Source organism: Typopeltis vanoorti, chromosome 22 (assembly GCF_054136105.1).
Source record: "Typopeltis vanoorti isolate ZY-2024b chromosome 22, IOZ_Tvanoo_1.0, whole genome shotgun sequence".
NCBI lineage: Eukaryota > Metazoa > Arthropoda > Arachnida > Uropygi > Thelyphonidae > Typopeltis > Typopeltis vanoorti.
In genome coordinates, this window is record NC_143570.1 from 720,754 (window position 1) to 745,119 (window position 24,366).

The 24,366-nt window shown below is 35.6% G+C and overlaps 1 protein-coding gene across 4 annotated transcripts in view; it reads right to left on the reverse strand.

Moving 5' to 3' along the window:
- The window catches only part of LOC150094096 (HEAT repeat-containing protein 6), a 446,924-nt gene that overhangs the window by 174,109 nt on the left and 248,449 nt on the right, over positions 1-24,366 (reverse strand). For all 4 annotated transcript variants that reach the window (XM_090412214.1, XM_090412213.1, XM_090412212.1 and 1 more), the window contains exons 14-15: positions 14,066-14,387; positions 1,849-1,930 (exon numbers count right to left, since the gene is read on the reverse strand). In XM_090412214.1, coding sequence (XP_090268340.1) covers positions 1,849-1,930; positions 14,066-14,387 — 404 coding nt within the window. The remainder of the gene's footprint in view (positions 1-1,848; positions 1,931-14,065; positions 14,388-24,366) is intronic.

Below are 24,366 nucleotides of genomic sequence, written 5' to 3' on the forward strand. Positions count from 1 at the left end.
ATCTATATATTGTTACTTAAATATAAAGAGCTAATAAGCTTCATTTCGGCAACAAAAACATTATTTAAATTAAGGGGATATTAAATCCCACATTGTTTTAAAACCGAATAAGAAACTCAAAGATTGGAATCAGAGAGTTTCTTGCCGAATATAGTATAGTAAACTATAAAGTATCGGCGATCACTAAGCGTCCGCTAAATGCAAGTGACCCTAGCACGTAGTGCAATACCGGAAATCTCACAGCAAAGCCGGTAAAGTTCTGATCACTATTTTTAGGTATTTTCCATAATGTAAAAACACATTTCCTAGGAAATGTATGCTGTTATTACATTATGGTGTGGAGGTCACTACCCAGACCGGTTTCAGCCTTTTTTGAGGCTTCATCAGTGAGTAGCTAGACCAAGTTAATACCAAAGTGTATAGCGAAAAGAACTTATACTCTGCTATACGAGTTTCCAAACAGGTGCAACCATTAAGTTACTTAAATATATATAAAGAGCTAATAAGCTTCATTTCGGCAACAAAAACATTATTTAAATTAAGGGGATATTAAATCCCACATTGTTTTAAAACCGAATAAGAAACTCAAAGATTGGAATCAGAGAGTTTCTTGCCGAATATAGTATAGTAAACTATAAAGTATCGGCGATCACTAAGCGTCCGCTAAATGCAAGTGACCCTAGCACGTAGTGCAATACCGGAAATCTCGCAGCAAAGTCGGTAAAGTTCTGATCACTATTCTTAGGTATTTTCCATAATGTAAAAACACATTTCCTAGGAAATGTATGCTGTTATTACATTATGGTGGGGAGGTCACTACCCAGACCGGTTTCAGCCTTTTTTGAGGCTTCATCAGTGAGTAGCTAGACCAAGTTAATACCAAAGTGTATAGCGAAAAGAACTTATACTCTGCTATACGAGTTTCCAAACAGGTGCAACCATTAAGTTACTTAAATATATATAAAGAGCTAATAAGCTTCATTTCGGCAACAAAAACATTATTTAAATTAAGGGGATATTAAATCCCACATTGTTTTAAAACCGAATAAGAAACTCAAAGATTGGAATCAGAGAGTTTCTTGCCGAATATAGTATAGTAAACTATAAAGTATCGGCGATCACTAAGCGTCCGCTAAATGCAAGTGACCCTAGCACGTAGTGCAATACCGGAAATCTCGCAGCAAAGTCGGTAAAGTTCTGATCACTATTCTTAGGTATTTTCCATAATGTAAAAACACATTTCCTAGGAAATGTATGCTGTTATTACATTATGGTGGGGAGATAAAAAATCTATATATTGTGCTACATTTTAACACTTTTGTTCCTTTTGCATCCAACCTATTTCAAAAAAGTGGAGACTGCTATCTCCATCACTCCTTTCCACAGTGATGGAGATCATCTTCAAATGATAACTTCAACACTATCTGGATTCCCCAACCTAATCAGTGAATATTTCACAATTCTGACAAACAATTAATTGGATAAATGATATTGAGAAGAATGGAGAAATCTAGACAGTTGCTCTAGATATCTCTTGAACATTTGATTATTTGCTACAAAGGCTTCCCATCCAAGCTACCATCCTATGATCCTCCTCCACTCGAAAATATTAAAACAGGTTATATTAATAAGCAAAGATGCTTATTAATAATCAAAAAACATCAAAAATGTTATTTTTGATGTAAAAATTGATTTGGTGTTTTCAGCTGCAAAGCAGTTGCGATCATAGGTATGGAATAAGAGGAGTTATATAACTGGGAGTATATAAATAAACAATTACTTTATGTGAAAAACCACAATAATAAGTATAAACAGAAAGTTTTATAAGCGTGAGTAAACGAAACTTACTTTAGCTCCATGTAATTGGATTGATGGATCACTGTCTTTAAGACAAAATACTATTAATTCTTCTACTAATTGAAGATGTGGCCTAAAAAGCAACAATATATATATATGTGTGTGTGTGTGTGTGTAAGATTATAAATAATCATATATTGCAATTTTGTATATGCAAAGATCTAAAGCATCTTAATGGTAACAAATGATAAAATTGCAATCATTACAATAACCAATTATAACTTAACTCAGAATAAACTTTTAAGTTAAACCTTTCTTTTAGGCTTACACGGTGATCAGAATACATTTTGGAAAATTATGGAGAAAACTACTGTGTTTGAGTAAAACTTTAGTTTAACATAAACCAAAATCTAATATAAACCAAAAGATTTTGGTTTATATTAAACTAAAGTTTTACTCAAACATGGTAGTTGTCTCCATAATTTTCCAAGATGTGTTTTAAGTTAAAGTTAACATTAAATAAACCATATCATGTGCAAAAAAATAATCAAGTGCAGTGAAACACTAACATTTATGCAGCTCAGTTAATATTGATCATAACTTTAAGAAACTTTTTTTTAGAAGAGTGAAGACTGAAGCTGCCCAGTTAGATGATATAATAAAAAGAGGAAATGGAGGGAAAGAGATTAATATTATGTGTGAGTTGGTAAGAAATGGTGATGACAAGATATTACATACCTATAAACAATGAGCATAGATGGTTTTGCTTAAAAATCTGTATAAGTAAGACTCTATACATGAGCTGAACAATGCCAGCATGCACAGAGTAGTTTTAGGCTGCAGACTATATGATTACTGTAATGATTAGCCTTGCAATGAGTGTTACTATACTTGTAATATCTATATCTGTATTTCTCTGAATCTTTTCATCAACGTATATTTTCACACCCAATAAAGTCCTTAATAGAGATGAAACTAGTATATTAAATTAACAGTAACAGTTAAAATTCTGTTATAGTTTTCTTTTAGCATTAATCAGTCATATAAACAAAATCTGCATTTACACACCGACATGTAATGTAATGAATGATGGTAGCCCAAGTAACTATGAAAGGCCATAACCCAGATATCCATACCACAGTGGAATTCAAATTCACACCCTTCCAAGTGAAAAGCAGAATTGCTACATGCAGACAAAGAAGCCAGTAATATTCTGGCATGGGTTTGAATTCCACTAAGGACATAAATGTCCTCATGTGGGACATGAATTTCATTGCTTAGTGTGAGATCACTGTTCTGCTTTTTGGAAGTCTGAAGTAACTTGAAAAGGTTCCGTGTTTGGTCTCTACACAGATCACATAAAAACAATAATAATAATAATAATAAAAACACCCACAGTACTAATGTACTATAGCTTTAGAACCTTTCACAAGATATGTATATCATTTTGTTTCATGGGAGTCACATGAAACAAAATGATATACATAGTAGAATAATGGCAACAATCAGTAGAGGGATATGGCATGTAAAAGACTGTCTGATCTGTTATAATAATTAACAGTGAGAATACACATACACAGAAGCAAGAAAAATGGAATAAAAGTAAGATGAATACATTGTATAAAGTTCCAAAACTAGAGACATCAAAAACAACTGTGACAAAAATAATAGTCTACAAAATATCATCTGTTTGTAGGACATGGTGGATCATACTTAGTGGTAGAGGACCTTCATCACCTGGCAAAACACCACCACCCTGCTTATTCGGGGACCTGAAGTGGCAAAGGCTATATTTGGCCTTCAGAGAAGAGGTTCTCATCTCCGTCACTCCCTCTCTTCTCCATACAGTGAGAGTGATACCCTTCAAGGTGGTAGATGAACACTGCAGGGTAGTGGTGTTTCACAGGATGATGAGGTCCCCTACCACCTAGTATGTCTGGCCTAAAGAGCAGAGTCTCTCCCTCCTTCTCTTTCTTCTCCATGCAGTGTGAGTGATATCCTTCAAGGACATGCCTAACATACTTAGAGACCCAGAACCTCCTCCTTTTTGATAGTATATCAATAGCATATCAATTAAAAAATAGGCCATTGCCAGATAGTATATGGACTCGAACCTGTCAGTAATGAATCAGGAGGCTTCCCAGTCAACTGTCACATAATCCCACTGCATGAGAGAATGTCAGGAGGTAGAAAGGCTACAACAGCCTATGATGGAGCGACTTGATGCAGTTATTAAGCAGTTGGGGGAACTAATAGCAAAGAAAGACCTCTGAATTAACTCCACCTCAAAAAGAGGGGAATAATAAGGCAAAGAACAGGAAGGAGCCTCCCAAATGTTTTGTTTGTAACAAATATGGGCACATGGCTAGCAACTGTTATAGAAATAAGAAACCCTAAAACGGAAATACGAAATATGAGTCAAATCTTGTACATATTCCTCATGGTTATGCAAACAGACCATGGAAAAGAGAGACCAAGAATCGAGAATACCCAAGGAAGTCTAAAATGACCATAAGGGGAAAGATTCAAGGAATGCCCTGTGATGTTTTATTAGATACTGGTTCCCAGGCCTCTGTCATAACTGGAAGTTATTTTCAAAGAATAAAATCCCGTGTATGGAAGGGTATAACTGAACCGAAGAGACCGATTAAACTAATGGGAGTTTCAACACCTGAGATATCTGCAACAAGGAAGCCGAGAGTTAAATTATACTTACCAGAGTTTAATTTGTGTGTTTAATTTGTGTTATTGGTCCTCCCTAGGACATCTTGCCCGAGCATACAAATAATTTTGGGAACTGACTTTCTAGAGAAATACAATAAACTTGTATTTCTCTAGAAATGAGATTTTCCTAATGGTAATAAACGCTCAGGAAAGGGGAAAAATGTTTTAAAGAATCGAGTAGGGAGAACACGTGACGAGAGTGAACAAAAGAGTGACAATAAAGTCAAGCCTACTGAACAGACTGAAAGAGATAATGAAGAATATCAAAATGACCATACTGATTCTTCAATATGTTCAATCATCTAAAGGGAACAGTAACTCAGAGACCTACTGTATCTCAAACATCAAGTGTGAATGATCAGAAAGAGAGGGGAGAGCTTTTAAGGGAAAGTAAGCAGAGTACAATCGAGATAAATATGATTCAAACATCTAGAAGATACAAGAATTCTTATAACCGACCAATGTGGAACAGGCAAAGAAAAAATAGGGTTGATAACCAAGCTCAGCGGAGGCTTAATTTTACCAGTATCCTCTGTTTTCTTTTTATGATAAGAGAAGCAGTAAGAGAATTGTTAGCTCAGAGTTTAGCAATTGCTACAGATGCTGTACACTAACTAACTGATTTTGCAAACTCTATATTTAGATTAATAGCCACATTGTTGTAAAACCGAATAAGAAACTCAAAGATTGTCAGAGAGTTTCATGCCGAATATAGTAAACTATAAAGTATCGGCGATATCCCCTTAATTTAAAATATTGTTTATATTACCAAAATGAAGCTTATTAGCTCTTTATATTTAAGATTAATAGCTCTTTATTTAGCTTCAAGGCCTACAATAAAGAGAAACAACTTTTCGGTACAACTTGAGACAAAGAAAGAAAAGCCTAAAAGGGTGAAATTAGTCATGTCTTCTCCAGAAAATGTGCAGGCAAGGAGTTAAGAAAAATTTTTTTTGTGAAAAAAATTTTTGAGAGAGAGTAGGCCTTTGTAAAATCTCGTACAAAAAAAAAAAAATAGTAATATTTTTTTCTATGTCGATTTTACATAGGAAATGTAAATATTACATTTTACAAATATTACATGTAGATTTTACATAAAATACTTGTAATTAAATTAATATAATAACTCACTTTGCTGTATTAAACCTGGTAACAAATGTTAGAATAATTTTTTTTTGAAACCACTAGACTAGCGACAAGGTCACCAGATTACAAGTTTTCCCGCCAAAACTCAATGATAGCGTGGGTGGCAGAAAAAATCCCTCCAGTAAATCCGGGGAACTTAATTTGAAGAAGGGCCAAGGGCAGGAGAGTGAGATAAAAGGCAGAAATTGAGGGCCTAAAAGGTGCTCGCTTCGAAGTTTTTTGTGTGCCAAGTCTTTTCTGAGGACAGGGAGAGTTGAATTCCACGATCAAGAGTTCCGACGATGATGGGAAGTTAGATAGCAGTGGAGATGGTCCTTTTGAGATGTCCTACCATATGATTCTTCGATGATCTACGTGTGGGCTGTATAATCGCTGTCGTAAACTAGTACCCGATCGAAAATTTTTTGGAAGAAGCGGAACGTGCCCATATACCTTAGGATCTAGGATTGTAAGTAAGATGATTTATGTAATATTCCTAGATTGTGAAATTTAAGCAACGAATGTTGGTTCTATTGTCTGTTAACATAGAAAGTATCAGAGAAGTCGGAAAGCCATGCTTCTGTTTGAATGTGAATAAGTAGTATATAGAGTTCCTAGGATATTGCTAATGTTGTGTAATTATTATTATTATTATTATTATTATTATTATTTGACACCTCCAGGGAGTCCAAAGACTCATCGAGGGAGGGCGCCTGCTCTACAACTCTGTCTCAACCACTCAATCCACCAACTGACCGCAACTACACTAACGCCATCTACTGCCAACCACTGCCACTAGTATTTCCACAGACAACACAAGCATCCATGCCCACGGCGGAATTCAAACCCGCAGCCTTTTGGCTGGAGAGCGGATACCCTAACCACTCGGCCAGCCAGGCTGGCAAAAATGTAATGCAAAAATTGAATGTAGATTAAGTTATGCCTCTTTCTGTTCATAACTTGAGTTAAGTTAAAGTGTGTTTAAGTCTATCCACATGTCTAAAAATTTATGTGAAATTTTAACGTCTTTCTCTTAAAGCTTAAGCGAAAATGCTTGAATGATCGTATGGAAAATTAGACATGTGATTTGTATTGTCTCCATTGTTATCTAGTTGTATTAGGCTGAACCAGACACCTGATATGTGTAGTTTAAATTTTGTAATTGATTTGTCATAGAATGAATAAACATGTTTGTTTTGTTAATAACTTGCCTGATCTTGCCTTACCAATGCACTTTCTCATAAAAATATAGAACCTGTGTGACCAAAGAATAGTGATAGCCATGACTGACTGATAATAAGATTTTAGGAGTTGCTTGAACTAGAGTTAATTTAAGAGATATTTCTCGTGCTTAGCTGAATGTTTCTCTTAAATGTAGGGGAAAGAAAAACTATTCTTTTACACGATACTTAATGGCGCAATCAAAAAAAAAAAAATTTTTTTTTAAGGATCAATACAAGAGAAATACAGCAAGGTAGTTTAGAGAATTGGTTCCAGCCAGAAACAATTCCTGAGTCTACACTTCAAGCACATGATATAGCTTACTTACGGCCTTGAGAGAAAGGGGGGGGGGGACAAGTAAAACTACAGACTAAAAGGATTAAGTATAATCACAAGTTTTGTGCATGAACAACTAGCTCAAGCAATGATGATAAACTCGGTATTATGACTGATAAGAAAAGACATTACAAAGGTGCAGTTCGACGTAAAATACAAAAGAAAAAAAAAATAATAATATCATCATAGAAGTAAAAGATAGATATTATTACAGTGTGATTGTGATATTGAAGCTAAGTCATTGTTTTAATATTGACTTGATATTTTGATAATTAGCAATTGTAGTATTCTTGAGTATGACTGCGTGGGAATTGTACTAATCTGTACATTGTACAATCTGCACAATTGTACACTGTACTAATCTGCTCATGCAGATTAGTACAATGCATACAAATTGAGTGATTATTATGGAGACTTCAACTTCGGAGACAGAGACCGGAAGGAACAAAGATCACGTGGCAACAAGGAAATGGAATGTATACACTGACTAAGAAATAATTACTTGAAGCAGAATGATTGAGGGGACTTGGGGCACGAGAGTGTTGAATTTTGTTATAGGATCAGAAGATCTGTCCATAACTAAGGTGGCTACATTGCTTCCGATTGGATAAAGTGTTTATGCGGTCTTCATGAGGTCTTTACTTGAGAGGTAGCAAAACATGGAGAAATTCCAGTTAAGAAGGGATGTTTGTGGAACTATAAGGTAAGTGATTATGACACGCTTAGGAGGCAGTGTGAAGCAGTACCATGACTAAAGATCTGTGAGGAAAGGATGCTCACAATGCATGAGTATAGTCAAAGGATATCTGGAGGAACAATATCATACTAAGTTGCAAACAAAGAAAATGTTGTGGAGGGTATATAAGGAGAAAGGTGACCAGCAAACTCATGAACAGTACAAGGATTAGGCAAAAAAGATGACATGCATGGTAAGGAAGGCTAAATCTGATTATGAGAAGAAGTTAGCCAAACAGGCAAAAGGAAATACCTGAGTTTTTTTTCATTATGTGGCAAGTAGGAGGAAGAATGACTATGAAAGGATAATTTTAATGAGTACAGATGACAGAGAGGTAATGGCGGCAGACAAAATTGTTAAGCTACTGAGTGATCATTTTGCAAAGGTATATCATCCAAGTGAAGATACTGTTATGATAGAGGTGACAGGGACTGATGCCAGAACAGAAGTTGAAGAATTGGAGGGATTTGGTATACTGCAGAATCTGAATGCAAATACAGCTGTGGGATTGAATGAGATATCAGCTCATGTTTTATGAGAATATGAAAGGAACTGGTGATACCTTTGGCTAGGTTGTTTAATCTAAGTCTCAGTTCTGGCAAAATCCCAAGAGAGAGAGAGAGTGGAAGGAGGGCAACTAATTCCTTTGCATAAAGGAGGATCTAAGTCTGTGATAGCAAATTATTTAGAAGATAATCATACACTAATTAGTATATCTCAGGAGTGGGGGTAAAAGTAACTGGAAAAGTTAGTCAAAAAGAGAATTTAGGAATGGGCAAATAACAAGGTGATACTCTATGAGAGGCAACATGGTTTTGTGAAGGGTCAGCCATGCCTTAGTAATCTATTAGCTTTTTTTTATAGTAGAGTAATAACTGAGTTGGATAATGGGAATGACTATATGATGATACTGCTAGATTTTGCAAAGGGGTTTGGTAGCATACCACATAGAACTCTCTAATGAAATTAGAACAAATGGAGATAGATATGACAGTGGATGTGTGCATAAAAGGATGGCTGCTAGACAGATATCAAAAAGTGTTATATGGAGGAGCACAATCAAGGCAAAAGCTGGTAACTAGTGGTGTGCTGCAAGGTTCAGTACTAAAACCACTGCTGTTAATTTGTACAATAAATGATATAGGGAAAACTTTGAAGGGAGGTACCCAGTTATTTGCTGATAATGCAATGTTGGGTAGGATAATAGTTAGTCAATGTGATGTACAGAACTTGAAGGAAATATTATTCTTATTATTATGCGACACCTCCAGGGAGTCCAAAGACTCATCGAAGGAGGGCGTCTACTCTACAACTCTCCGTCTCCACCTACTCAATAAACCAATCACAACTACCTTCATCATCTACACCAATGCCATCTACCAATGACCACCACCACTAGTATTTTCACAGACAATCACAAACATCCGTGCCCACGGCAGAATTTGAACCCACAGCCCCTTTGGCTAGAGGTGGACAGAACAAGAGGTCATCCCTGGAAAATGGGTAACGGTGTGGTTAGCAAGGTCCTAAGTACTAGATTTTTTGCAATGAGAGTGGTGAATGAATAGAATGGGTTGCCTGAGTTAGTTGTGAGTGCTTTGTCTATTAATGGTTTCAAGAAGAGGTATGATAGATACTGTGTTGATAGTTTGGTACTCCCACAATATGTCTTAGGACTCCATGGAGGTGCCTGACAAATAGGCTGACAGTATGAGCAAAACATAATGGATGTCAATTTAATGTGGAAAAGTGTAAAGTTATGCATTTTGGGGTAAAAAGATTACAAGCTGTATATCAAGTTGAGGGAACTGTCCTCAAGGAAACTAATGAAGCCAGAGATTTGGGGAGTAGTAGTAGATAGAGAGCTGAAGTCTAGAGGACATATTGCTAAACTAGCCAGGGTAACTCACAGGGTTACTTGGTTATTGAACAACACACTAACAAGCAGAGATAAGGGAGTTATCAATCCTCTTTATAAATCCTTAATATGACCACATCTGGATTACTGTGCTTGGGTCTGGTCACCTGGGTTTCTTGGAGATCAGAAAGTGGTAGAGAGAGAATACACAGGCAAGTGACCAAGATGATGAGTGGTATGTGTTATGCTCCCTATGAAGATAGACTAAGAATTTGTGGATTGCAAAAGTTGGTTGATAGGTGGAAAAAGGGGAGGGGGAGAAGGAATGATAGAAACATTTAATTTGTAGGATTGATGCAGGGAAAATGTTTTAGCATGTGACTAGAGGGGACAGAACAAGAGGTCATTCCTGGAAGATGGGTGTGGTTAGCATGATCCTAAGTACTAGATTTTTTGCATCGAGAGTGGTGAATGAATGGAATGGGTTGCTGAGTCAGTTGTGAACACTTTGTCTATTAATGGTTTCAAGAAGAGGTAGAACCTCCGTAGCTCAGTCAGTATAGACGAAGCCCTTTGGTCAGAAAGACCTGGTTTCGATTCCCGTCAGTGATGTAAGGAACCTTTATCTGGTCTCTTTCGACTAAAGGTGAGTTAGCCGGTCTCATATGGAGGTAGGAGGTTTTTTCACTTGGAAACTCGGGTTTTTTGTCTCCCAGAACAGGCAAACTGACCCCATGAACACACGTGGATTACAGTCATGAATACGTCCCAGCCATATGCCGGTCCCAAGCCTGGATAAAATTGGGGGATTGGAAAAAGCAATGGTGACATACCCTGTAAAAATCTCACCAGGAATACTTTGTGGGCAATGCCTACAAAGTCACCTATGGTCGGAAACGATTGAAAGGGAAAATCAGATCAGAAGATGTATGGTAGATGTTGTGTTGATAGTTTGGTTCTCCCACAACATGTCTTAGGACTCCATGGTGGTGCCTGTGCAATAATGAGAATAATAATAATAAGAAAAATAAGCAACAGGTTGTTCATTTACCTCAACATACAGACTAGGAGTAGATGAAATTTGAAATACTCCAATTGCAATTCTGACTGCTTGATGGTGAATATGGTCTCTCTGTCAGAAACACAGACTTGGTACCAATAATTAAGTTCTGATCTTATCAATGCCCTATATAAATGAAGCAAAGACCATCTACCAGGATCTTAAGAGGTGGAAGGTAGGGCACAAAGGATGTTCATTGCTTTATGGCACTTATCTCATAACTGCCTCACAAATATGAGTCCCGAGAACATGGCGTCCAGTGCAACTGGGGTAAATATTTGTCCTGCTCAAAGTTCTGGATCAGGATGAAGAAATGCACACACAGTCTTCTGCTTAAAAATCTGAACCCATTTGGAAGTTCCCATTTTGAGAAATAGTCAAGGGTTTGCTGTTTTTCCATGACCTTATATTACATGAATGACAGAAGATGGTAAAGTCATCTACGTCAAGGGCCTTACTTACTGTTGGAGGAAGTTATCGAGTTGGCCTTGACTGGAAAAAGCATGACACTTAAAACTGAATCCTGTTAGACTCCCTCTTCTTGGGTATACATCCAAGAGGAAGCTGTTCCCCTCCTTGGACTTGGATGATTCAGCTGGAGAGAAAGTTCTTTATAAAAAGAGGTAGATTTATTTCAGACCAACATTTGGATCTTTTCAATATTCCAAATCTCCAAGCAGTGTTATATGCTTTTTACATGTTAAAGAAAACTTATACCAGATACTAGCATTTCAGGAAAACATCTCTAATAGATGCGTTCAGACAGACTAGATGATCAGTAGTAGAATGATATCAGAAGCCACATTGTGTTCTGAAAAAAAAAAGAAAAAAAAAAAGGTTGTTTCTCTCCAGATACCATAAAAGATGAGAGTTACAAATTTTTTTCCAGAATCTTGCATAAGCAACCGGTCAGAGCAATTGGATGGTAGTTATTTGAAGTTTTGGATCCTTGCCTGGTTTAGGAAAGGTAATAATAATCGCTTTTGTTAGGTATCTGGAAATATACCATTAAAGAAAATTCTGTTGTAAAGGTGCAGCATTTGATGGATGGATTATTGGCAATACATGTTTCATGAGGATGGTCTAAAAAAGTTCTCGGCCTAACAATGAAAAAACGGATTTATAATTTCAAAATTATTTTTATTTTTCAACATAATCTTCCTTAAGACTAATACATTTATTCCAGCAATGCTCCAGCACCACTATCTTGTCCCTGTAGTGGTTCTCAGTAAGATCTGCAAAATATCTCTCTACAGCTGCAATCATGTCTTGATTCGAAGAAAAACGCTGATCGGCAAGGAAGAGTTTTAGTTTTGGGAAGAGATAGAAGTCAGAGGGAGCCAAATCTGGGGAATATGGTGGATTTTCCAACAATTCATAGTGCAGATCCCTTAATTTTCCCATTGACAAAACACCTTTGTGGGCAGGTGCATTGTCCTGATGAAAGATGATTTTTTTCTTCTGCAAATCGGGTCTTTTCTCATTAATATTTTCGTCTAGTCTGGTTAAAAGATCGGAATAATATTCCCCAGTTATTGTTTTACCCTTTTCAAGATAATTAATAAACAAAATACCTTTAGCATCCCAAAACACCGAATCCATGATCTTTCCTGCTGATGGAACCGACTTTGTCTTCTTTGGGCTGAACAACTGGCTTCTCTTCACTATTTTGATTGCTGTTTGGATTCTGGTGTGTAATGGTGAATCCAAGCCTCATCCATAGTAATAAATCGATGCACAAAATTAGTTTTATTCTTGTTAAAACGCTCCAAACACTGTTCAGAGATTTTCGTGCGAGTGCGTTTTTGATATGCTGTGAGCAAGCGTGGCACCCATCTTGCACAAAGCTTTTTGTTTGCAATTCTTCATGCAAAATATATTCTACATGTTCTTTTGAAATGCCTATAGTCTAAGCAATTTCACGTGCTTTGACTCACCAGTCAATCCAATACTATATCGTGCACTGGGTGAATGATTTCTGGTGTTGTTACACTTTTTTTGGACGTTCTTCACATGGATCATCTTCAAGGCTGGTACGGCCATGTTTAAACTCGGCAGCCAATTTCTTAATTGTTAAAAACGAAGGAGAAGAGTGCCCATAAACTTTTATGAACATCGAATGAAATTCTTTTACCATTAAACCTTCTTTTACAAAAGAATTTTATAACTGCACGATAATCAATTTTATCCATTTCATGGGATACAGACAACGCTTTTGCTTCAGACAGCTGTATAAAAAAAAATACTTGATAGAATGACTTGCATTTTCACATGGATGCTTATGACAGATGTACCAACTTAGAAAAAATATCTTGCCGATAGTGTTGCCATCTATGGTTGAGGCCGAGAACTTTTCAGACCACCCTCATACATCTCATAACGGATATTATCTAATCCAGTGGCAGTTGGACAGAAAGCATCAACAATATCCAGTTATCCCCCCAAGTTCCTTGCCCCCCCCTAAAAAAAAGCAATCAGAAAACCAACAAATGATCTTTTCTTTGAATAGTACTGAAAAATATAACAGGCCATTCATTAAAGAAATGAAAGCTGCTTTGCAGCTTTCATTTCTTCTTTACAGGCCATTCACATTTCTTCTTTAGTGAATGGCCTGTTTTTCACTACTATTCAAAGAAAATTCCCCCCGTCCAGAAAGAGAGAGAGAGAGAGAGAGAGAGAGAGAGAATATTGAGAGCAGTGACAAGTTCATTCAAAGGCAAATCTATAAGCAAAACTGCAGTTGTAAGAAAAGCAGATCAGATGCCATGTAACCCACTGTGCATGCTTCCAATGTGCTCTCGATTACAGTGGATGTGCAGACCAACTTGGGATGAAAGTATACTATATGAGAGCTAGTATACTTTGTATACTAGTATACAAAGCATGTATTCATGAATTCACTTTACACAAAACCATTACTTGCATGGGTGATTGGATAAAGACAAGAATATGATTTCTTGACAGTTATAATATAATAGAAAACTAACTTAATCCATATCAAGTTGTTTTTAAGCTGAGATTTCAAAAGGAAAAAAAAATAAAAGAAAGAAAGAAAGATATGTATTGTATATGCTGGATTACAAGAATCTTAGCAAAATGGGGGTGCAAAATATATCATTCTTTGAGTATTTTAAAATTAAATAATGCTGGAATATTACTGAAAAGAAACCCAAAATAATTAATTAATGGCAATTAAATCACAACATACCTCACTGTGTAAAAGTATTTGCCAATAAACAATCCAAGAAACTGAAGAGATTCTAGACGTACAGGTAGAGGAGGGGGCATTTTTGTCACAATGTTGTTCCAACACACATTTATCAACCATGGAAATTTGCCTAATCCAGTACACTGAGAACTGATTTCTTGCATAGTATTCAAGTCTTTATTGCAGGTTAATGTTGTCATTGTTGATCCCATGCTATCTATGGTGAACTTATCAAGTATTAATTTCTTTGCATCTTCTGGGATAGACTGAACATTTATAACACATCCTAATAAGGTAAGACAGGCCACCTGAACTTGATAATCTATAATGGGATAGAGACATAAAAGTAAAATAATTACTTAATAATTCCTGGAAAAACAAAGCAGGCAGGGGGGGGGACAAGATTAACTTGATAGTTATTGAATCAAATTTTGAAATTAAATCAGCATGTTAAGTCTGAGTACAACATTCTGGTCAGATTTTCTTGACTACAGTACAGTATAACATACTCATGAATTTTACCAAATGAAAGAAGCTTTTCCACAGATTTACATCATCCTAAATTCATTAAAAGGCTGTTTCTTCAAACAGAAAGTAGAAATCAAAGAAACTGCCACACATTACTTAACATATTGGATCCAGACTGCAATAAGCATAATAATAAATATCAGAATGGGGAACTGGACAATGAGATTTATTTGTGCCTACGGTCCCACAGAAGGTTCTACTAAGGCAGAAATGGAGGAAATTTTTGAGGCTCTAGAGAAAGCTACTGACACAATGAAAAATGAAAAGTTAGTCCTTGTTGGGGATCTAAACAGCAGAGTAGGATATGATTATGAGATATACAAAAATATTTTGGGAAAATTTGGAGAAAAGAGCAAAGCTAAAAATAATGGCAAATATATGTTGGAATTCTGCTCAGGACATGGACTGGTTATTACTAACACCATGTTCCAATAAAAATGTGCACAAATTAACATGGAGAGAAGAGGCAAGGAATAAGAAAAGTCTAATTGACTATGTTATCGTTGATAGTGATGTTTTCTCCCTGGTGCAGGACACTAGAATGTACAGAGGATTTGAAATTGGAAGTGATCACTATTTAGTCTTGAGCAGGATAACATTGAATTTCATATTGAAAAGAATAACGTTAAGAAAGTTTTAAAGCGAATAAAAGTTGAGCAGCTCTCAGATGTGAACTGCAGACTAAAATACACAAAGATTCTTGAAGAAAAAATGAAAGAGTTTGAGAACAGAAATCAAACCTTGGAGATTCAGTGGCAAACTCTGAAGAAAAAATTGATTGATTCAGTTAGAGAGGCATGTGGTGAAGTTGTCTGCAAGGATAGAAAAATTAGAACTCCATGGTGGACACAGGAAGTTAAAGAGGCAGTGAAGGAAAAGAAGAAAGCATATCAAGAGTTCCTGGCAAATAAGTCTGCTTGTGCTCTTAGAGAATACAGAGACAAATGTAAGAAAACTAAACAGTGTGTAAAACTAGCTAAACAAAAGTCATGGGAGGACTTTGGCAAGAACACAGAAAATAAATATCAAGAAGGTGGCAAAATATTCTGGAGGTCGTTAAAGAAGCTTAGGAATGGAGGAAAGAGTGCTGTAAAAGGAGTTAGACATGATAAAGGTGAAATGAAAACGGGAGAAAAAGATATCATTGAAGTATGGAGTAATTACTTTGAAAATTTGCTAAATGAAACAAGCAGTGATGACAACACAGTGATAAAAAACACTGACCAGGCATGCAATCAGGAATACATATCCATACTTGAAGTAGAAAAAGCCATCAAAGGCTTGAAATGTGGAAAGGCAGTAGTAGTAGATGATATTCGACCAGAAATGCTGAAGTATGGTGGTCTGAGAGTCTTTCAGTTCCTGCACTGCATAGTTCAGAAAGCCTGGACAGAGGGAAGAATTCGCAATGATTGGAGTAGAGCTCTAATAGTACCCATATATAAAAAGGGAAATAAAACTGAATGTGAGAATTACACAGGTATTTCCATATTGAGTGTTCCTGGCAAGATCTATCAAAGCATACTTGAGAAACAGTTGAGAAGAATTGTGGAAGAAAAGCTTGGTGAAGAACAAGCTGGATTCAGGTCAAATAGAGGCTGTGAAGATCAAAACTTCACTTTACGACAAATAGTCGAGAAAGCATGGGAATATAACAAAGATCTGTATTTAAGTTTTGTCGATCTGGAAAAGGCATATGACAAGGTGCCAAGAGCGAAGCTATTCAATATGCTACAGATATATGGTGTCAATGGGACATTATATCAAGCAATACTTAGTCTTTATTTGAGTTGTAAGTCAGCAGTTAGAATTGAAAGAAGTACAGGAAGATGGTTTAATGTTAAATCTGGTGTGAGACAAGGATGTACATTATCCCCTCTGTTATTCATTATCTATATGGATCACATTATGAAAGAAAGTGGTATTAAACATGATATCAAAATTGGAGATGTTAATGTCAGCTCTTTGCTTTATGCGGATGATGTTATACTTCTAAATAAATCTGCTACAAGTCTGCAAGATTCTCTGACTAAATTGAATAACTGTTGTAATAAATATGGTATGAAGGTCAGCAATAAAAAGACAAAGACAATGAAAATAGGCAGAATCATTGAAAATGTCAACTGTGTTGTGAACGGAGAACCTGTGGAACAAGCAAAACATTTCAGCTACTTAGTGAAGATGATAAATTAAATATGGAAATAGACAACAGAATCAACAAAGCTGGTATGGTAGGAAGTCGATTAAATAAATTCATATGGAATAAGAGAGAAATTAGTCGGAACACTAAATTAGCTGTATACAAGACAGTGTTCAAACCAGTTTTAACTTATGGATCTGAGAGCTGGGTCAGAAGTAAAACACTTGACCAAAGACTAGAGACCACAGATATGAGAGTCCTGAGAAAGATTAGAGGCGTGAACAGATGGCATCAATGGCAATATCATATTAAAAACGCGAATATTAGGAAAGAACTTGACACTGTCAGCATCCAGGAATGCGTTAGCAGAGCTAATCTCAAGTGGTATGGTCACTTAAACAGAATGGGCGAGGAAAGATTAGCAAAACAAGTGTTCTCTGCCAAGTTGGCAAGAAAACGACCCAGAGGAAGACCAAGATATAGGTGGATTGATACGGTACAAAGTGCCTTAGACGATAGAAATATAAGATCTGGTAATGTTGCAGTCTTGACAAGTAACAGACTGATTTGGAGGAAAATTGTAGATAGGAAGTTAGTAATGATGTAAATTTTTCACGTAGTACTATCATATCCTGTACACCTCTTGAGGGTACATGGCAGGAATTTGATGATGATGATGATGATGATGATAAAAATTTTAGATTATGAATGCAATATTTAAATATAAAACAGAAATAGTATATATATATATATGATAAGTTATGAAAATACAAACAGACCAAGATGAATCTATGTGCAATATCTGTCAAATGTGTGTACATGTGGTCTCAGCATAGTGGCCTGTTTTGTTAAACAACAAATACTACTTAAAAAAAAAAACCCTAAGAAACATTCATATCCTTAACAGAATTCTGACATATGTCTCTTTACAATGGATGCATCTTGTCAACTTATATATATATATATATATATACAGTGATTCCAGTTGAAGGACCCCATTGGGAGTAGCATAATTCGGCTCAATTAAGTGGATGCCCTAATTACGTGAAGTTGCATGTAAAGAGTTTACATCTTTTAACACAAAATACAAGTTTGGACAAGTTTTTCATTTATTGAATAGTAAAATTACTGACTTATAGATGTATTAAACATGCATACTGTTCTTAGCAGTTAATGACATCCTAGGAATTGTCTGAGTGTAGCATGTTATTATTATTATTATTTATTTATTTATTTTATTTTGTTGGTTGACTACAAACAAATAATGCAGTCATTACTGCATTATTAAGATGCAGTAATGACTATATCTGCTATATCTGCACTGTGACTGCAATCAGACAGTGCTAGTGCAGATACAGCACTGCTTCATTGCTTTCCTGCATGAAATAAAGTTATAATCCACAATAAGTTTTCTAGCATCCTAGATAATTATTTATTCAATCTCGGGAATGTCATTCTCATCACTTTCTTGTTCTTCTAACATCCTCTCTCTATGTTCTGCTGCAATTTCCTCCACAGTTCCTAAAAATCTTCATTTTTATTATATTATTGAATACCATCTCAACTATCTCAATGGATGCAAACTCTTCATAGTTTCTGATGTGGTTCATATATAATGGAACATCATTTTCAATATTGACCATATCTAGCATATTTGTAACAATGCTTAAAACCACAGTGATCAAAACAGTTTTGAATGGGCTTGTTGACTGCCAACTATCAGCTGTAAACTGTAATAGATTCTTCTGATAACATCCTTGGTTACATCAATGTCAAGTAAAATTGTTCTTGATTTCCACTGTAATTCTAAGTCCCAATTCAGCCAATTCTTAAAAAATTCAGATGTCATCCACACATTTTTTCATGGCATGGGACTAAACTTGGTACAGGGTGTACATGGTACTGGGGTGTAAGCAGTGATGAGCTATGAAAATTTTAACAAAGGGCTTGCATCGGCGAGCAAAAAAAAAAAAAAAAAAAAAAAAAAAGCCGTATTTCACACCAAAACTTTTATTGATATACAGCTTGTGTACAAATTCCAATCAAAAAGTATGAGAGGACAATCAACCTCTAAATGCTATCATTTTTAGACAAATATTTAATGATCTAAACATGAAATATTTGCACACAATCAACTGTGTTCATTTATCTTACATAAGAAAAACATTTTTTAACTATTAAAATATAATAAGAATGAAATCTTTTATAAAACATTTGATTGGCTACCGGTTTTACCATACGATTGGCTTCCAGAAGGGAGAAGGGTAAAGATAGCGCATGGCTTATTTTATTTTCAAACTTAGCGCATTCGTTATAGAGGAGTTGAAACAATAATTCCAAATAATCTATTACACTGCCGAATAGACTAATTTTTGTTAGGTTACCGTATGAGTTTGTCGCTTAATATGTTTCAAAAAAAAATTTTCGAAAAGCAAACAAGAAGAATAAGTGGCTCACTAATTTGAGAAAAATTTAACAAAGGGCTCGCACGAACCCCTTATAGCTCACCACTGGGTGTAAGGTATGGGTAGTATGGGTAATACCTCTGCCTGCTCAGCAGTCACATCAAAATATTTGGTGGCAGGTGGAATTGGTCCCCACTGCTCATGCAACTCTCACTTATGGCTCTAAGTAGCTGGTAGAATGCACCAGCAGCCACACCCTGGGACTGTGCCTTGACTGGCATGCAAAACTAAGTGAGGGTATCAACATTTTATGCTGTAGTGAAGGAGAGTGTCTCCTCCTTGTTGCACTTGAAGACTGGAATGGCAGAGTTAGCAGATGACCAAAATTAATTTGTCAATGGTGACGAAGGCATGACAGCAAGCTATGTGACATAGTCCGAACACACTCTGAGACAAAACAGAGATGTGGCCAGTCACTGTGGAAGAGTCTGGAACTTCACCACATAACCTTCCATAGTAAACCATAACACAGAGAACCATGTTGGATTTAAGCAATAGAGATAAAGTTGGACCCTCTGCAACTTTTGTCTCTTGGAAACATTACAGGGAAGAAGAGAAAGAAACTGGGGAAGGTAAGACAGATACTATGAAAATAGCATATGACGAAGATATCTTAAATCCTACAGAGAGGGTTATCTGCTGAACCTACATGTCTGAAAACCAAGAATCTTCTCTTAAGGCTTGCAACTTGTAATGTAAGGACCTTATATGAAGCTGGGAAATTAGATAACCTTATACAAGAACTTGAAGCAATGAAAATTGACATTGCTGGTATCATTGAAGTCAATGGACTAATAGTGAAATAATAAACAGAAAGAGCCATTCAATTATATACTCATGTGGAGACAGTAATAGAAATGGAGTAGCATTTGTACTAAAAAAATAAGATTGTGCAATCCTTACTTGGATTTTGGCCCATAAGTGACAGGATAATTGCATTAAAAATTGAAGCTCATCCTTTTAATATTTTTATTGTCCAAGTATATGCACCTACTTCTGATTACCCAGAAGATGTAGAATGTTCTATGAAGGCATTCACAATGCACTTAACAACGCTAAATCAGATAACCTAACTATCATTATGGGAGATCTAAATGCTAAGGTAGGCTCAGAAAAAATCTCTTCCTGCATGGGAAACTAGGGCCTGGGACGTAGAAATCCAAGAAGAGAAAGATTAATACAGTTCTGTGAATAAAACAAGCTGGTTATAACAAATACTTTATTTAGCCAACCTCCTAAAAGACTTTACACATGGAAAAGTCCTGCAGACAGCTGAAACTAAGTGAAAAATATGGATTTAATTTCAACTTCAAAAAAATAAAAAAAAAACATGCTGGTAACAAGAGAAAAAGGGAAAATATCCAATATAAATATTAAGATCAGAGGAAATACTTAAAATCAAGTAGAAAGTTATATATATTTGGTCAACTAATTACAGAGAATGGAAAGTGTGATAAGGAAATATTAAGAAGAATAGAAATTGCTAGATCAACCTACATTAGCATGAAAAACATTCTGACCTCAAGGGAAATTCACACAAAAACAAGAATTAGGCTGTCCAAATGCTACATATGGTCAAATACTACATATGGTTCTTAGCGTCCCATGGACTGCCAAAAAAACACAAATTTAGAAATATTAAAGATGATTGGAGAAGATTGTTTTGAAAACCATTAAGAAAAGGAAACCACCTACCTTGGTCACATACTAATGCATGAATCCCTACAAAAAACACTTCTAGAAAGAGTGATACAAAGAAAAAGAAGAAGAGGAAAACAAAGAACAGATTGGATGGGAAATATTAAGGACTGAACATTTTTGTCCTATGAAGAATGTAAAAGAGAAGCACAAAACCGTACATGGTGGAAGCTGATGGCAGTCAACCTCCTGGAAGGAGATGACATCTGACAAGACAAGGTACTGAACTGGTAAACTCTCCATTCTAATCCCTTTAAAGCATTGAATTCTGGCTTTTTTTTTCAATAATTAATAATTCCTGACATATTTGAACAGCATAACAGTGTTACACAATCCATTGCTTTCTCTGATTCAACACTGTAGCATGTTTATAACACAGAGAAACTTCTGGTGTGGCTTGATAAAATAGGTCCATTTCATCAGCATTGTAGATGTTATCTACACTAAATTTTTGAAGCAAGACTGAGTAATTTTTCTAATATTCCATATGGTATAGGTTACTGGCTGGCCCAATTAAACAGCACACTGTGTCCCAAATAAATGAAGTAAATTCTTCTTGTATTCCCATTGTTTATGTTCTAGATTTGTCCCAATAAAACAGTTATCTATCCTGATTAACTGGATCTACTGTATATATATATATATTTCTTATATTTTCCATGCTATAGAGGCATAGAAACACATACTGCATTGCAATTTCAATGGGCAAAGGAATCTGAATCTGAATGACAGAACAAACTTGAATGGATTTGGTCAGATACTTGAAAAGACCCTGCTCTCTCTCTCTCTCTCTCTCTCTGTGTGTGTGTGTGTGTGTGTGTGTGTGTGTGTGTGTGTGTGTGTGTGTGTGTGTGTGTGTGTGTGTGTGTGTGTGTGTGCGCGCGCGTGCATGTGTAATAGTCAAGGAAACTAAATGGTGCTTTAATATCAATACATAAGGTCACATGCTTAAAAAAAATTAAACATGGAAATTAAAACTTATGTGAAAGATTTTTAATAGGTGTAAAATTTTCGTCGATTGTATCATAAGTTCTCAGTACATTTGAAATGGAACACAATATAAAATTACAATTAAAGAATCATTTTCAAAAAAGCACCACTGTAGTGTTAATAGAACAACAAATGGTCAGTAAAATTCCCAATTATTAAAAAAAAAAAAAATTACAATAATATAATAATCAGGAATCTACATAAAAATGATGTAATAATATTTTCAATAAAGGAGATAAGTGAAGGCCATCAGATCTGTTTAAGTTCAGTCGGTGTAGAAAAATTTTGCAGCTATTAAATTTATTTCACCTAAGAGTTTCCATGTTTAAATGTTAGAATGAGAAGTGCCAGAATTCAGCATGTAATGCATAAGGGTAGTTGACTGCTGGAGTAAGCATAACAGTGATCAAAAAGGTGACTGTGCAAAGGAAATTACCTGCCTGAAGAATGGAGAGATCAATGTCATGTATAATACATAATAGTCACAATGGAAGTAAAATAGACATGACTGAGAAATCATCTCAAATATCTTATTTGATCACATAAAGTAACAGGAATTCTTTGAATGCATATAATCCTGGTGGTCAGCTGCTATGCACATTTACTAATGTCAGAAATGAAGTAGAAAAATTGGTGACATTGGTGGTGAGTACTTGGATAATTTATTATTCAGAAAAAGAGTGAATGTGAAACAGAAAAGCTGGATGTATCTAGGTGGTTGATGAAAGAGTGCATAAATGTGTCGGTTTGGCTGACTGAGTGATTAGCATACTCGCTTCCCAACCAACAGACTGCAGGTTCAAATCTTGCCATGTACATGGATGTTTGAGACATTTAGATCACAGATGAATTTCACTGTCTTGCTTATTTGAGGACTAAAATGGCTTGAAAAGTTCTATGTTGATCTCTAGAGCTGTCGCTATATTATAAAAAGGTGAGTAAGTTATGGAGGCATGACCTACCCTTCACAAAACCATGTTGCTGCAATACAATATCCCATTCCTAGATTTTTATCTTAGCCAATTTCTCCAATACCTTGACTTTGCCAATTCCCTAGCACTTCTCATAAAACACGAGCTGGTGTACCATCTAATCCCATAGCTGTATTCGCATCGAGGTTCTGTAATATCCTATACAACTCCATTTCAACTACCTCTATTTCCATATAAGCCTTTGCTTCTCTTGTTACTATATCTCCACCTGGATGATACACTCTTGTAAAGTGTTCACTTATTAATTCAATTATTTCATCCTCTTCTGATACCTAAACACCAATGGCATTCATTAAAATTAATCATCCATAATCATTCTTACTTTTACTTACAACTTACCGAAAGAACTCTGTGGGATAACCGTTGGCCTACACTGCTAATTTCCTCTCATACTCTGATTTAGCCTTTCTTATCATACTGGTCACCCTTCTAGCCTGTGCTTTGACTTACTCATTTGAATGCACATCACCTTTTTCTTTGATTCCCTCGATAAATTTTTCTCTTTTTTGTAGTTCCTACTTAATGATTCTAATTTTTAGTGGAACCTGTGGCATAGTAATTAAATAATAAAGTAACACATAAAAACCACGGTGATATCTTTAATTAGTAAAAGGACATAATAACCAATAATTCTTCATTATGAACAGCTGAAATGTCTTCTTCGAGAACTGATATAGAATTGATATTAGAAGCTAATTCTTTTTTGGCAGTACGAAGTTGATTACGAATTAAGGAAAAACTTGCACGTATATAAATAGAGTGGGCTCCAGGAGACCGAATTGTTTCTTTAAATCTAGTGAAAGTGGGAATAACTTTAGTATCACGGCACTTTTTGAGGAAGACAATCCGTGCTCGAAGCTTACCTTGTAGAACCGATAACTTTCCTAATTTTCCTGTTAGTTTAGTAAACTCTTCCCTGTGAAGGATGATGATTCTAATTTTTAGTGGAACCTATGGCATAGTAATTAAATAATAAAGTAACACGTAAAAACCACAGTGATATCTTTAATTAGTAAAAGGACAGATATTTCGTACTAAAATTAATAGTACATCTTCAGTGTCTGTAACAGTAATAGGAATAGAATACAGGCAAAACATTCGGTGGATCGCTTATTAAAATTCAATTGTTACCACGTGCTAGGAAATGACAGAAATAACAAATTTAATCTGTTAACATAAATGGCTTTTTACATAAGATAAAATGCTCCCAGATCTTTGAGAGAGACATACAGTCATTTCTATTTAAATTCGGTCGGTGTAAGATAGTTTCACAACTTTCTTTGAATAAGCGTTCATATTTGAATCTGCATCTATGGAGGAGAACTGCTTTATCCCACTGGACACTATGAGTAGAGTCAATACTGTGCTGCGCCAGACCAGACTTCAGATGTTTGTTATAATCAATATAACACTGATGTTCTTTTATTATTTTTTCCAAAGAAAGGCCCGTTTGTCCAAAATAAGAGACATCACATTCGCAAGGTATTT